The sequence below is a fragment of the Rutidosis leptorrhynchoides genome, chromosome 3 (genome assembly GCF_046630445.1).
Source record: "Rutidosis leptorrhynchoides isolate AG116_Rl617_1_P2 chromosome 3, CSIRO_AGI_Rlap_v1, whole genome shotgun sequence".
Lineage (NCBI taxonomy): Eukaryota > Viridiplantae > Streptophyta > Magnoliopsida > Asterales > Asteraceae > Rutidosis > Rutidosis leptorrhynchoides.
Window position 1 is genome coordinate 469,158,647 of NC_092335.1, and position 13,672 is coordinate 469,172,318.

The 13,672-nt window shown below is 32.9% G+C and overlaps 2 protein-coding genes across 2 annotated transcripts; one reads left to right on the forward strand and one right to left on the reverse strand.

Moving 5' to 3' along the window:
- Nucleotides 1-3,221: 3,221 nt before the first annotated feature.
- On the forward strand, nucleotides 3,222-6,154 carry LOC139901649 (sugar transport protein 5-like). The gene is made up of 6 exons (XM_071884339.1): nucleotides 3,222-3,315; nucleotides 3,633-3,674; nucleotides 3,780-4,099; nucleotides 4,193-4,273; nucleotides 4,614-5,249; nucleotides 5,741-6,154. Exons 1-6 carry the CDS (start codon nucleotides 3,222-3,224, stop codon nucleotides 6,152-6,154), a joined length of 1,587 nt encoding a protein of 528 aa, XP_071740440.1.
- A 1,859-nt stretch (nucleotides 6,155-8,013) lies between these two features.
- LOC139901650 (uncharacterized) lies at nucleotides 8,014-10,036 on the reverse strand. The gene is made up of 6 exons (XM_071884340.1): nucleotides 9,898-10,036; nucleotides 9,737-9,798; nucleotides 9,328-9,377; nucleotides 8,750-9,232; nucleotides 8,249-8,417; nucleotides 8,014-8,136 (listed from the first exon to the last, which is right to left on the reverse strand). The coding sequence occupies exons 1-6, from the start codon at nucleotides 10,034-10,036 to the stop codon at nucleotides 8,014-8,016; spliced, it is 1,026 nt and encodes a 341-aa protein (XP_071740441.1).
- Between the last annotated feature and the right edge of the window lie 3,636 nt (nucleotides 10,037-13,672).

Here is a 13,672-nt window from a genome sequence, read left to right on the forward strand (position 1 = left end):
CACTCTCTATAAGCATATAAGAGCCAACTAGTTCATAAATATAATAAATAATTCAATAATTAAAGTGTTATACAGTGTTGTTGAAATCTTAATCCATATGCATTGTATGTTGACAGAATTTTTCGAGCAGTTGAAGGAGACAGAAACAAAAAGAAAATATATACAGATAGGGACGTATAACAAATTTTACCAGTGATATCTGCTTTTATCAATTATAATTTACGTAAATATATTATTAATAATAATTATACTAATTACTAATATTGACTAATAAAAATGGAAACATTAATATTATAAATAATACAAACAAAAGATTGTATTATTTTCTAATATCAATAACTATAATGTTAATAATAATAATAATATTGATAAAGAAAATGTTAATATTCAATAATAATATTAATAATAAGTTTATCAAATTTATACTAATAATAATAAGGATGAAAGTAATTATAAAAATGATAATAATAATATTATTAATGATAACAATAATAAATTGTATTATTTTTTTATAATAATTTTGATAACTATAATAATAATGATGATGATAATAATATTATTAATGATACTAATAATAATACTAATTACAATAATATTAGTAATAATAATATAAAATTTATATTTTTATCTATTTTCATAATAAAATTACTAATACTAATATAGATGTTAATATTGAAAGTAATATTAATATTACTATAACAATTATAGTTTAACTTATAATTAAATTTATTATATTAGATATTAACATTACATGTTATTAATTATAGGATATATATAATAATAATAATAATTCTTAATGATATTACTTAATAATAATAATTCTTAATTCAAATGATTAAATTTTATTATTTTCGATTATTGTATTTATTTACATTTATATATGTATACACTTGTACATATTTATTTACAAATAATTGTTCGTGAATCGTCGAAAACAGTCAAAGGTTAAATAATTTCATGAAATAGTTCAAAACTTTTGAGACTTGGTTTAATAGACTTTGCTTATCGTGTCAGAATCTTATAAAGATCAAGTTTAAATTTGGTTGGAATTTCTGGGTCGTCACACACACACACACACACACACACACACACACACACACACACACACATATATATATATATATATATATATATATATATACACACACACACACACAGTAGCTTTTGCTATTTTATTAAATAGTTTGTACCGATCGTACGTCTCACTTTATTGTGACCCAAAATGGTTATGTGATTGATTTGTAATTATATATATATATATATATATATATATATATATATATATATATATATACACACACACACAGTAGCTTTTGCTATTTTATTAAATAGTTTGTACCGATCGTACGTCTCACTTTATTGATTGAGCATTTGGGTTTTTTCTCTCGACAAGACGAAAACTAAAATAAAATATGATGAATAATTACTTTCGCACAACTTATTACAAATCAATCACATAACCATTTTGGGTCTTTCCTCGACAAAACGAAAAATAAAACAAAAAATAATAAATAGTTACATTCTAAATAATTAGATACGTAATTAATGTTAATTAAAGGTGAAGAACCGACGCAAATGCCAGGTCGTCCCACTAGTTCTTATCTATTTATGAAAGTGAATAATTAATTTGGTACATTCTAAAATAGAATAGTGGACAATAAAATAGGGACGGATGGAGTATTAAATAGAGTGATTTTAAATCAGACAAAATTTTGTCGATGGTCCCTGAACTTTTTACCAAACGTCTTAAGTGACCTTAAACTATTTTTTTGACTTCGTTGACCTCCATCTATCACGATATCTCACGGATGACCTTGGTGCTAACGATAGTTAACTTTCGGCCGTTAAGTTTAACCACATGCACAACATGTGAGGGTATTAAAGTACATTAATAAATCTTCCAAATTAGAACATGTGCTTAACATGTGACCCTACCTTATTAATCCACCTTGTTCCCAATTTAAACTTCGTTCACAAATTGTAAACCCTAATTTGCCCAAACGACTTGCTTGCTCCAAATCAAATTCGAATCCGAGATGGTTGTATAATTTGATATTTTGGTGTGGTTCACCGAGTTCTGTATCTTTGTTGACGGATAAGGATTATTTTGATATTTTAAGAGATGTAGATCATTATATGCTTATTATCATATCATAAAGGTTTGATCGTTAAAACTATAGTGTATAATAGAGATTTAGCATATCTTTTGAATCACTGGTTATTATGTTTTTCCCTAACTTCATTTTTTGGAATTTTTGAATTATGGAAATTATTATTATTATTTTTCACATTTAATCTTTGTATAGCTTGTTGTTTTCGCTTTAAGCTTGACTGTTTGCTTGCTTTTAACGATTAAATTTGATCGAAATTGTAATATTTTGATTGTAACCAAACATGGAATATTTTACGAAGGACGACGTTACAACTCGAAATTTCCAGTCTATATCGTCCGTTTACATTGTGTGTTTTTTAGAAGAAGATGAACATGCGACTCATAGGGTTTTGATCGAATGATTGATTAAAGGTTTAAAAGGAAAAGGCGGTTATTTTGGGAAGCATACAAAAGTAGACTGGTCAAAATACTCCTCACGTGTAGTTCACGTGAGGTCACTTAACGGCTCAAATTTAATGATTGTTAAATCCAGGATCCTCAAAGGAATAACTTAAAGATCGGGGTCAACGAAGCAAAAAAATTAGTTTAAGATCACCTACAATGTTTAGTACAAAGTTCAGGGATCATCGACAAAAAAATTTCTTTAAATTATCATCAAAATGTCTCGTAAGCAATCTACCACCAAACAAAGAAAAATGGCTTGTTTAGTCTTTTAATATTGAACTTTAATTTTATATATTTCAATTTGTCTTAATATTGCACTTGGCCGTGTCCTTGGATCGGTTTCAAGGTTTCCTCCCGGGCAGCGATGGGGGCGGGGTTTATCGCTGCATCGGCATAGTCGAAACGTGAGATGATCGCAACGGGTGGTTAAAGTCCCCCTCGGGTGATCCCAATCGCTGTTTAAAAAAAAAAAAAACACGCTACATCAATGGCACATCATCATTTCCTTCTCATTACCAACCCATTACAATTCGACATACTTTCACATGAACCCACTTTATTATCTAATTATATTAAATAAGTTTTTTTATTTATTTATTTAATACCTTTTCAACGGCAATATAGCCATTTACACTTGCAAAGGAAAATGCAAATTTTTCACGAAATGGGAGACGTAAATGGATTGGCTAAGCATTGGCAGTTCATTCGCAAACATGTTTGGCGGTTACAAGATGAATACGTTGGGTCTGCTATAAAGAGTATTACGGACCAATCATTTTCTACATTCACGAAAAAAATTCACTTGAAAAATAAACCAAATTCTTTGGCCACAATTTTCTTCATTATTTTGCAAGACCAAATGATTAGGCCATCATATTGATCTTAACCATTTTTCCAAACAAAAAGATCACAATAACATCAAATACTTGAATACATCTATATCTATATATGTATCAATCTATATCTATATGTTATGTTTAGAATAACAAAAAGTTAACACAAAAAATGGAAGAGAATGAAGAAGAATGCAAAACACCATTGACAAATACAGTTATATTTATTTGTATTATTGCAGGTTCTTCTGGTTTAATGTATGGATATGATACCACAGTTTCTGGTTGGTTCTTCATATCATTTAATGTCTAAATGCAATTACATTATAATCAATAATTAAAATATGATTTTAATGAACCTAATTGCAATCTATATGTGTTGTTTATAGGAGGGGTGATGATGATGATGCCATTTTTGGCTAAATTCTTCCCGTCAATATTAGCGAATATAAGGGACTCGAGAGAGGACGAATATTGTTTATTCAATAGCCATAAAGTTACTGCATTTGTGTCTTCAATGTTCATAGCTGGTATGGTGTCATCTTTGTTAGCGGGCCGTCTCACAAATTTGATAGGACGAAGGTTTAGTTTGATTACGGGCGGAATCCTGTTTTTAATGGGAAATGCACTTTCGGTTTCTGCACAGGATGTGAGTATGCTCATTAGTGGCCGTCTGTTCGTAGGGTTTGGCATTGGTTTTGCTAATCAGGTGTGCACTTTTTATATAATGTAAGTCCTTGGACTCCGTTACGATGCTTAATCATAATCAAAGCTATTTGTGTACCCTTAAATGTAAACCTAGCACAAGTGTACTCAGACGGGGCGGATAATGGGTTCAGGTTTAAAAGGGTCATTTTGTAAGGGTTCAAACGGGTCGGGTCAGGTCACTCAGGCCGTGCTTACGCGTGTGCATCTCTTTGCCCAATTTTAATACCTTTCCTATCTAGCTGAAGCATTAATTATCGATTATAATGACAAAAACAATACGATAATATTAATAAGGACTTTTCTACTGACGGCCCTAGCCCTATAAGGGCTGTCACTAAGAAATTCAGACACGAGACACGCATTATATATTTATATTTATTTGTATATAGAAAATAACTACCCCCTTGCCCTTTACCTTCAAAAATTATATTGAATATTTAAAATTTAAAAAATTGAATTAGATGACTTTTAGGGTTCTTGAGACTAACAAATAAGTATCATTTGTTACCTTGAAGGCTGCACCAGTTTATATAACAGAAATGGCACCATCAAAATGGAGAGGAGCTTTAAATTCTGCCTTTCAGTTCTTCATATGCTTGGGCACTATAATCGCGAGCTTAATAAACTTAGCCGCCAATCACTCGAACAGCAACTATGGATGGAGGCTCGCGTTGGGCTGTGCGAGTGTCCCAGCCATGGTTCTAATCATCGGGGCCTTATTCATTCCCGACACACCATCCAGCTTGATCCAACGTGGCAAGAATCTAGAGGCTCTAGCCGCATTAACCAAGGTGCGGTCAACTAAGGCTGGGGCTGAAGCCGAGTTAAAGGACTTGATTATCTCGAGCCAAGTAGCAAAAAAGAGCCTTTGGCGCCCGTACATGAAACTAATGGAACCGAGCTACAGGCCGCCATTAGTGTTGACGATTACGATAGCAGGGTTTCAACAGCTGACGGGGATCGGTCTGGTTGGTTTTTACGCGCCTGTCGTGATGAGGACGATAGGATTAGGAGCTGAAGGGTCTTTGCTTGCAGCGTTAGTGATTGGACTTGTGAATTTGGCATCGGTACTCAAGTCGACTTGCATGGTTGATCATATTGGAAGAAAGTTTATGTTTCTACAAGGTGGCGTGCAAATAATTTTTGCTCATGTATGTTTTAACCGTTTGAAGTTTTTTTGGTGGCAATATGAGTGGGTCGGGCAGGTCGGGTAACAGGTCAAAATACATTCAATTTAAAACGGGTCATTTTAAACATTTTCATAATTAATAGTGGGTTACTTAACGACTATATCCCTATAACAATCAGAAAATTTGAATAAAATAAGAATTTTTCTAACGACAACCTTAACACGCTTAAAAGTGTTGTACATCTAAACAACCGCCACCCTAAAAATAATAATTGATCGCTATGTACAACACTTTATAGCGTATTAACGACAGTCTTTAACCTGCCATTAATATAAAGTTAGGGTGACTTAAACCCATTTTGACCCCATTTACTTGAATTTCCATTTTGACCCAATTGAGTAGAAACACGATCAAAATTGATCCCATTCACAAGTTTGAAATCGTCGTCTTTAGTTCAAATCTACACCCCTAATTGTATGTATTAATCAAAATGAAAACGAATCAAATTGAAGGTGTTCATCGCGTGCACACTAGCAGTTCAATCACAAGGTATTGATGTGGACTTTCCATATAACTACGGGATGGCGGTACTAGTCTTAATGTGTGTTATTTCGTCAGCTTTTGGATATTCATGGGGCCCACTTACATGGCTTGTCCCGAGCGAAATTCTACCAATTGAAGTTCGTACAGCTGGCACAGCCATAGGTGTTGCAACAAATTTCCTCATCACATTTATCCTTACGCAGTTCTCAATGTGGATGTTGTGTTCTATGAAGTTCGGGTTGTTCTTTTTTTACGGGGCCACAACGTTCCTTATGACTATAGTTATTGCCGGTTTTTTGCCTGAAACGAAAGGTGTTCCGCTTGAGTCGATGGAGAATCTTTGGAGTAAGCATTGGTTTTGGAAGTATCATGTTCCTTCGTAGATTTGGTTCGGTTCGACCGGTATGGTCTTAACGAGTACGTCTGCCTAAAGCGGGATATAAAATGAGCCTGGATTATATGTAAAAACCGTTGAATTGAAAAATTGTTTCGAATGGTAATATGTTGTTATGACGATGATCTGAACGAAAATGAGACTTTGACTCCCGTTATCTTTCAGCAAAACAGATATGAACATAGCTTTCGTTATTCAGGTTTGTTCAGATATTAAAGATTTTTTGAATTTAAGATGTCATGTTTATACATTATTAGGAAATTGTAAAAAGGAGATGTTTAATGTAATTAAATAGGACCTTGGTTGATTTTCTTATTCCTTCAAATCTATTTTTTTATTTATTTTTTCAGATATCATGTGAAATGTTGATGTTGAAGTTTTTCCCTTGCTTTCAACCCTCTTGCAACTATGGGTGTAAATGAGCCGAGCTACTCGTGAGCTACTCGAACTCGACTCGTTAAAAGCTCGATTCGATCCGAGTCTAAACGAGCTTGAGCTCGAGCTTGAACTAATTTTGAAGCTCGTTTAGTAACGAGCCCGAGCTCGAGCTTTATATCTCGAGCTCGAACAGGCTCGCGAGCCTAAACGAGCTCTTCATTTATATACTCTAAATATGTCATTTTTTGTAATAATATTATACATATACTTATAGTTATTAATTACATATTACATTACATGATATAATAATAATAATGATAATAAATAATATTTTGGGCTGTAAATGACGAGCTATTCGTGAATATGATTTATTATTGATCCATAAACTATATTCACAATCAAATTGGAATTTATGTTGATACACATATGAATTTACATAGGTATCATATCATTTTCTCATCTAACTATAAAATTTATGTTAATACACACATGAATGCACATACATACCGAATCACTTTCTTATTTTTATTTTAAATCTTGTTAGCACTTTTAAACTGGGACTTTTATTTGATTGCTACTACTTTTCCCTTCCCACATCGACTCAGAGATAATAATACAATAGAAGAGAAGCATTATAAAATGGGCAGGAGAGTTAAGATTAGCTTATACTGCTATTTGAGTGAAGGCCTTAGCCGTTATCCTCTTATTAAACTTATTAGGTAGTACGCATGACAAGAAACAACTAATAAGTTGCAACACATATAGTTTGAAGTTTAAGATTTGTTTAACGAGTCGAGCTTTTATATTATGAGCCGAGCTTTTATATTATTAGATAATTAACGAGCCTAAAACGATCCGAGCTTGAGCTTTTCAAATTAATCACGAGCTGAGCTTGATCCAAAAATTAAGGCTCGAATCGAGCCGAGCTCGAGCTTTCTGAAATCTAAACGATCCGAGCTTGAACACTACAAATCTCGGGCTCGGCTCAGCTCGTTTACAAACCACTAAATATATGTCCTAAACAGGGTTCGAAAGGGTTCGAACTTGAGACCTCTTGAAAAGAATTCAGAGCCCTAACCACTGGGCTATCTTGTGAGGTTTTTTTTGAGAAATCATGTATAAAGCTAAAAAGGTCTACTGCATGATATAGAGTGATGTCTGACTCATTTTGACCCCTTTCTTTTGTAGTAGCTTTGTTTAATTTGACCAAATTTACCCATTGATTTTTTTTCTCCTTTCCTTTTGGATTTTGGATTTTGTTAACGACAACCTGTCACTAATGTGCATAATAAAAAGGTTGTATATAACGCTTAGCAAAATCCCTTTTCCTTTGAATTATCTTTTCAGACATTCTTTATAAACGAGCAACAAGCCAAACTATATAACATACTAAAATACTTATTCTGATTCAAGCAACAGATCTGAAATAGTGAAATAATGTGTAAATACTAGGATTACAAACCTTCGTTTTTAAAAGAAAAAATAGAATAGAAACAGAAGAGGAGCAGTTTGACTTGAAGAGTTGACTTTGACTTCCTTCTTCATCATCTCCTTGCTGCTGATTCCTTCTATCTCTTGAAGTATACCTCTATCCTATATTCATCACAACACAATACAATTTACTACATTTGTTACAATAACTTAGAGCCTGAAACTTTAATTTATAAGGCGAGGGCGGACCCCACTTAATTGAGGCCAAACATACCTGAGGTCTAAGGCAAGAAGCCTTTGACGGGGTTGTGTTAATCATTCCACTAGCTGAAAAACATTGAGGTGATGGAGGATTTGTTCGAATCTGCAACACTTTTTTCTCATCTTTGTGTCTTATACTTTTTAAATCTAACGCAATCGGAGTGTCTGACTCACAATTTAATCTGCATATGTATCATATCATAAATCAGTCCATGAAACTTGACAATTGAAGAAAATGACACGTTTGCAAACTAACATAGAAGATTTAAAAGGTACAGCTCGGTCAAACTCGGTCAAAATTAGGAATTACTCGGTAAATCGGCCAAAACTCGGGATTACTCGGAAAATCAGATGTAACTCGGTCAAAGTCAAACTTGATCAGTAGTTGCCTAGTACTCCCTAAAAAGTCACGACCAACTAGTACTCTTCGAGTAGCAGTATTTGCAACCTTGAATCCAACATAAAAAGAAACAATGCTTATCTACATTCAAACTAAATGGTATTTTGAACTTACTTAATATTTGTAACCTTATCCTTAACATTTCTTTCCTTCTCAATTTCGTCATATTTTTCCTTCTTCACCTCTAACAACGGCATCCTCTCTTTTTTACTTTCCTGCAAGACTCCAATTTCCCGTTTCGTTGTACCCGCCACAACATTTTTTGCAATCTCTTTATCCCCGTTGTCCTTTGCCCTTAACGCTAATCGCTTCACCTCATTGCAAAACTCGGTTACCTGACTCAATATATCCTTCCCCGTAAACAAATTACGCACAGACAACGTGCTTTTCAGCAGCCTCGGGGTTTCGTCTTTTGGTACGGAAACATTTTCGACATTGTTCTTCTCTGCACTTGACTTAATCATTTCTTTTAATGATTTCGCTTTGTTTATCGGAGGGGTTGAGAAATTCGGGTTCTGATTCTCACTATCGTTAACACATTTTGTGTTTTTCGAATCTTTGCATATTGGGAAACCTCTTTTCTTTAATGCCATATCTCTATAAAAGATACATATAACACTGTATTAGAATTAGAATTTAATAAAAAAATCACATATTCAATCATAAGTAACTCAAGATTTGTTTCTTTATACCTCGAATTTCGATCACTAGGAATCACAGAAACACTAGTAGATCTTTTAAGCTGCATAACAAAAAATAAGAAAAGAAAAAAAAAAAAAAGGACAAATTTAGGAAAATACTTGCACAAATGACATGAATCAAACCGGTCAAATATATTGATCTTTATACAAAAATGTTAGAAATTGGAAATATCAAATCAAATGTTTATACATAATATGGCTAGTTTTACACCACAATATCAATTAAATCAAACACGAACAAATCTACTGAAAGCATTTGAGGTTGAGGGTCCGAGTCATGCTTAGGACATTTCGTGGTGTATACATTCGTGTTAGTATCTGGGTTATGTGAGTTTGCCTTTAAAAAAAAAAAAGTAGTAGTAACTAAATAAATCGAAATTCGAGAGCCAAAAGTCAAAACCTTTGAAGAATCAGGAGTCTTATGTCTGAAGAAATCTTCGACTGTCTTAGGATGATTACAATCTGTTAACCACCATTTTAAACAGAGATAACACAAATCAATACAATACAAACTAACAACAATTCTAAATTCAAAAGATCCGATAAGAATAGAAGGTATACCAGGGCGGCAGAACCAAGCTTCATCGTCAACCGGAGGATCGCGATCGGTAAAATCGATCCATTGAGGAGCGTTAATGTCTTCGTAAATTACGTCTTTTTCGAATTTAGAATCATTCCAATCCATCACTGCGACATCCATTGATCACTGAAGAATATGTTACTGTTGAAGATAAATAAATTACTGATAAAATAAAAATTTTTATGAAACAAACACCTGAAATGGTTGTTGAATAAAGAGGGTGATGGGGGGTTTTACGTTACTGTTTTTCGACCGTTAGAGATATATTCTTATTTTTATATCAAGTTTAGTTAAATTACAAATCAGCCCTTCACTTCTCCCATGTACTTACATGACTAGTCAACCGACACTTCGTTTGATGTATTTCGGCGACTTTCTTTTTATACACTCTCTCGATCGAATTAAGATTATTTTCATATATGATTAATAAATAAAATAATATTTATAGTACTCCGTAATAGTAATGAGGCCACCATGAGTCATGTTAAAAAATAATTGATCATACTTAGACTATTCTTACACATTCATTTTACACATGTTATACAATCACATTGTGTCACATCAGCGCTACGTCACCAACTTTTTTCTATAACTTAACTCATCACACTACCTAGTATCCATGACACATATCATATAATCACATTAGCTCCACTTTTAATATTTTTTAATTATTATGATTATTATTACAGAGTATTATTTTTTTACTATTATTAATATTATTATTATTATATGTTTTTGAGAAAATGTTTATATTAAATAATAATAATGATTATAATAATAAATAATAATAAAAATATTAATTTCATTATTTAATAAGTACCTTGGTCCATCCCCGCTTTGACCGTCATCTTCCTCCAAATACCCAAACAACCTGCTATTTTGTATTTTGTATTTTTTTAATCGAAAATCAACTTCTTCATCATCTTCAATTATGCCGAACAACGACATCTAGCACCACGGCCCATCAACCGCGCCACCTTCGACGCTTGCTAGTATCGGCACCGTTGAAGGACGCAGTCACGGCGGCCCCAATAAGAGTAGTCTTAATAGTACTCGAACATAACACAAATTAACAACTATCATTATCATTATTACTACATTGTATTTTTATTTTATTTTCTTTACATCTTTGTTACCTTTTTATATTTCATTTTTTCTTATACGTACATTAATGGTTATTTTGGAAAGATTGGTTTAGAGTCACTGACGGAGATGGAAACCACCAACCCGATCATTTTCAACGTACACGCGTTTTCAGGCGAAAACCCGAACCGCATAACGGGGACCCGATCCATCAATCCATACGGGCATGTAGATAGGGTCGATTTCATGCATACGTATCGGTAAAACTTCCCTCACGGGCTTTTTACAGAGCCAATGATCGAACTCTTGACCCCAACCATGCCCAATACTCAAGCTATTAGGGCTGAATATTGGGCCACGAAGGCGGTTCTGTACATTAATGACATAAATAAACTTTTCATCATCCAATTATAAAATTGTTGTGTAGAATAATGTAAACCTCGTAGGTTAATATATACCTTACATTAACAATTATTTATAGAGTACAAATCAGGGGCGTCTTAGATACATGTGCCGAGTGTGCAACCGAACAAGGCCCAAAAAATTTTAGGGGCTCAAAATTTTGAAAAATAATAGTTTAATTATAAAAATAAAATGTCAATTATTTGTGAATAAAATAGATTGTTACGCATTATTGAAAACTTTATTGTATTGATGACTTTTATAGTATTATCTTTGTATATGTATTAAAAGATTTAAGGTCTATAATGAGACTTATTTATATGTCTTAATCAGGGCCCTCAAAATTGTTGAGCCGGCTTGATCAATCTAAACCCTAATGGATCGAACCTATTTATACAACCAGACTTGATCAATCTAAATATCCTAACATAGTAACATTTTATTATTATTATTTCTATATACTAATTGACGTCCAAAATGTGGTCATTTTTATTCCCACAACTTATCACAGGACAATATTCCAACCCTTTTATATTTCCTTCCAGACTCTTCTTCCCCGTTCTTTCTCACCATTTATTTTCTTCCCTATTTTCCCTGCCCCGCTTCTACATTCGATGGAAAAAAAATCGGCATGTTCGACGGCCACGAAATTGATATTTTTCGGTGGTTTTAAGCCCCGATTTCATATGTTGTGGCTTTAATCGACCATGGTTTGGCCCTGATTATTTGGTCGCTTTAATCCATAGAAAATCCGAGTTGATTTCACCCTATATGGTGTTGCGTTGCCGGTGTTGCGTTGCCGATTTGATTTGGCCGTGGTTTTAATTACGATTTGCATCTGCACCTTTCAATCGATTGAAGATTTAGTTATGAAATTGGGGTTTGTGGCGGTTGACCTAAATCATCATTTGTATTGGTGCTGTCGCTGTGCTACCGGTGCCGCCATCTTCGTCGTTGTAAATGATGAACGGTATATCTCCTATGCTATTTTCTATGCCTATAATGCTCCTATTTCTTATTTTGTCCAACATCATTTTTATAATTTCTATGCTTATAATGCTCCTATTTCTTATTTTGTCCAACATCATTTTTATGGCCTGTCAATTATGTGTTATGAATACTAACGACATGGGTATATGATGTATTTTTTATATAATATTTACATTCAAAAGTCAGTTCTTTGTATAATTAACTCAACAACAAACCAACAGATAAGAATATCTTAAATTAAGTGTAGAAAAAATGATTATTTGATCACCTTATTGTTTGATATTTGGATCTTTAATAGATTTATATCAAAAGTGGTGTTGTTAACAAAAATATTGGTGCAAATATATTAGTTGTTGCTCTATATGTTTGTTGATTGTATGTTAAAATGTAGGTTTGTTAATATTTTAATTGTTTCATGCTTGCTGTGTAATGTCTTCATTTGCATAGTCTTGAATTGGATGCGTCAAACGAATATTGTTGCTGGTGCAAGTGTATTTGACGGGACATTGGATGTTCTTACTTAATAAAATATTTTTGAGCCTCTTTCTAAGTAATTGGAAGCTATTAGTGGCGTATATTTTCTATGTGATTGTTGATTGCATGTCAAATTGTTTATATGTGTGGGTGATCTTTCGCGTTACATTGATTTAATCAATACATGATATGGTATGTTGTTATTGAAAAAACAAAGTTATAGGTTTTAGTATTGCTTATATATATGTTCTTATCTTATATATTATCACCTTAAGTTTCTTTGCACTCCATATTTAGGATCATAATGAGTAAGCTGGTTGTATGATTAACTTATGAAGTAACTATTAACTGATGTGAACATCTGTTATACGTCCATCGAAATTGATTTTCTAATTTTCTGATATTTATATATTTTAGATTAAGTGCGAAAAAAATAAGGATATATAGATTTGGTTTACCACATATATTGTAGCAGTAAAAGGTAAATTAATGTCATTGATTATAAATTTTATATCATTACAGGTTGTAGGTGGTGGTAGTCTTGGCCTGCATTGCACAATAAGCTGTATTGCACAGTCTTCACCTGAGAAGCTGTTGTGTTCAGCTTACTGATTATGAATGGGATTCATAAAAAAATAAGGTTAATAAAAAGGTCGTGATGATGAATTTGTTGTGGTTCAGTCGAGCAACGAGAAAAAAAATTGTTTCGTATCTTGGCGGGGCAACTTACAGTTTACAGCCATGGCGATTCATATTCTGTTGCTTGATTTTACACACATACTTAAGCCTTATATCTTTTTAGTTTTT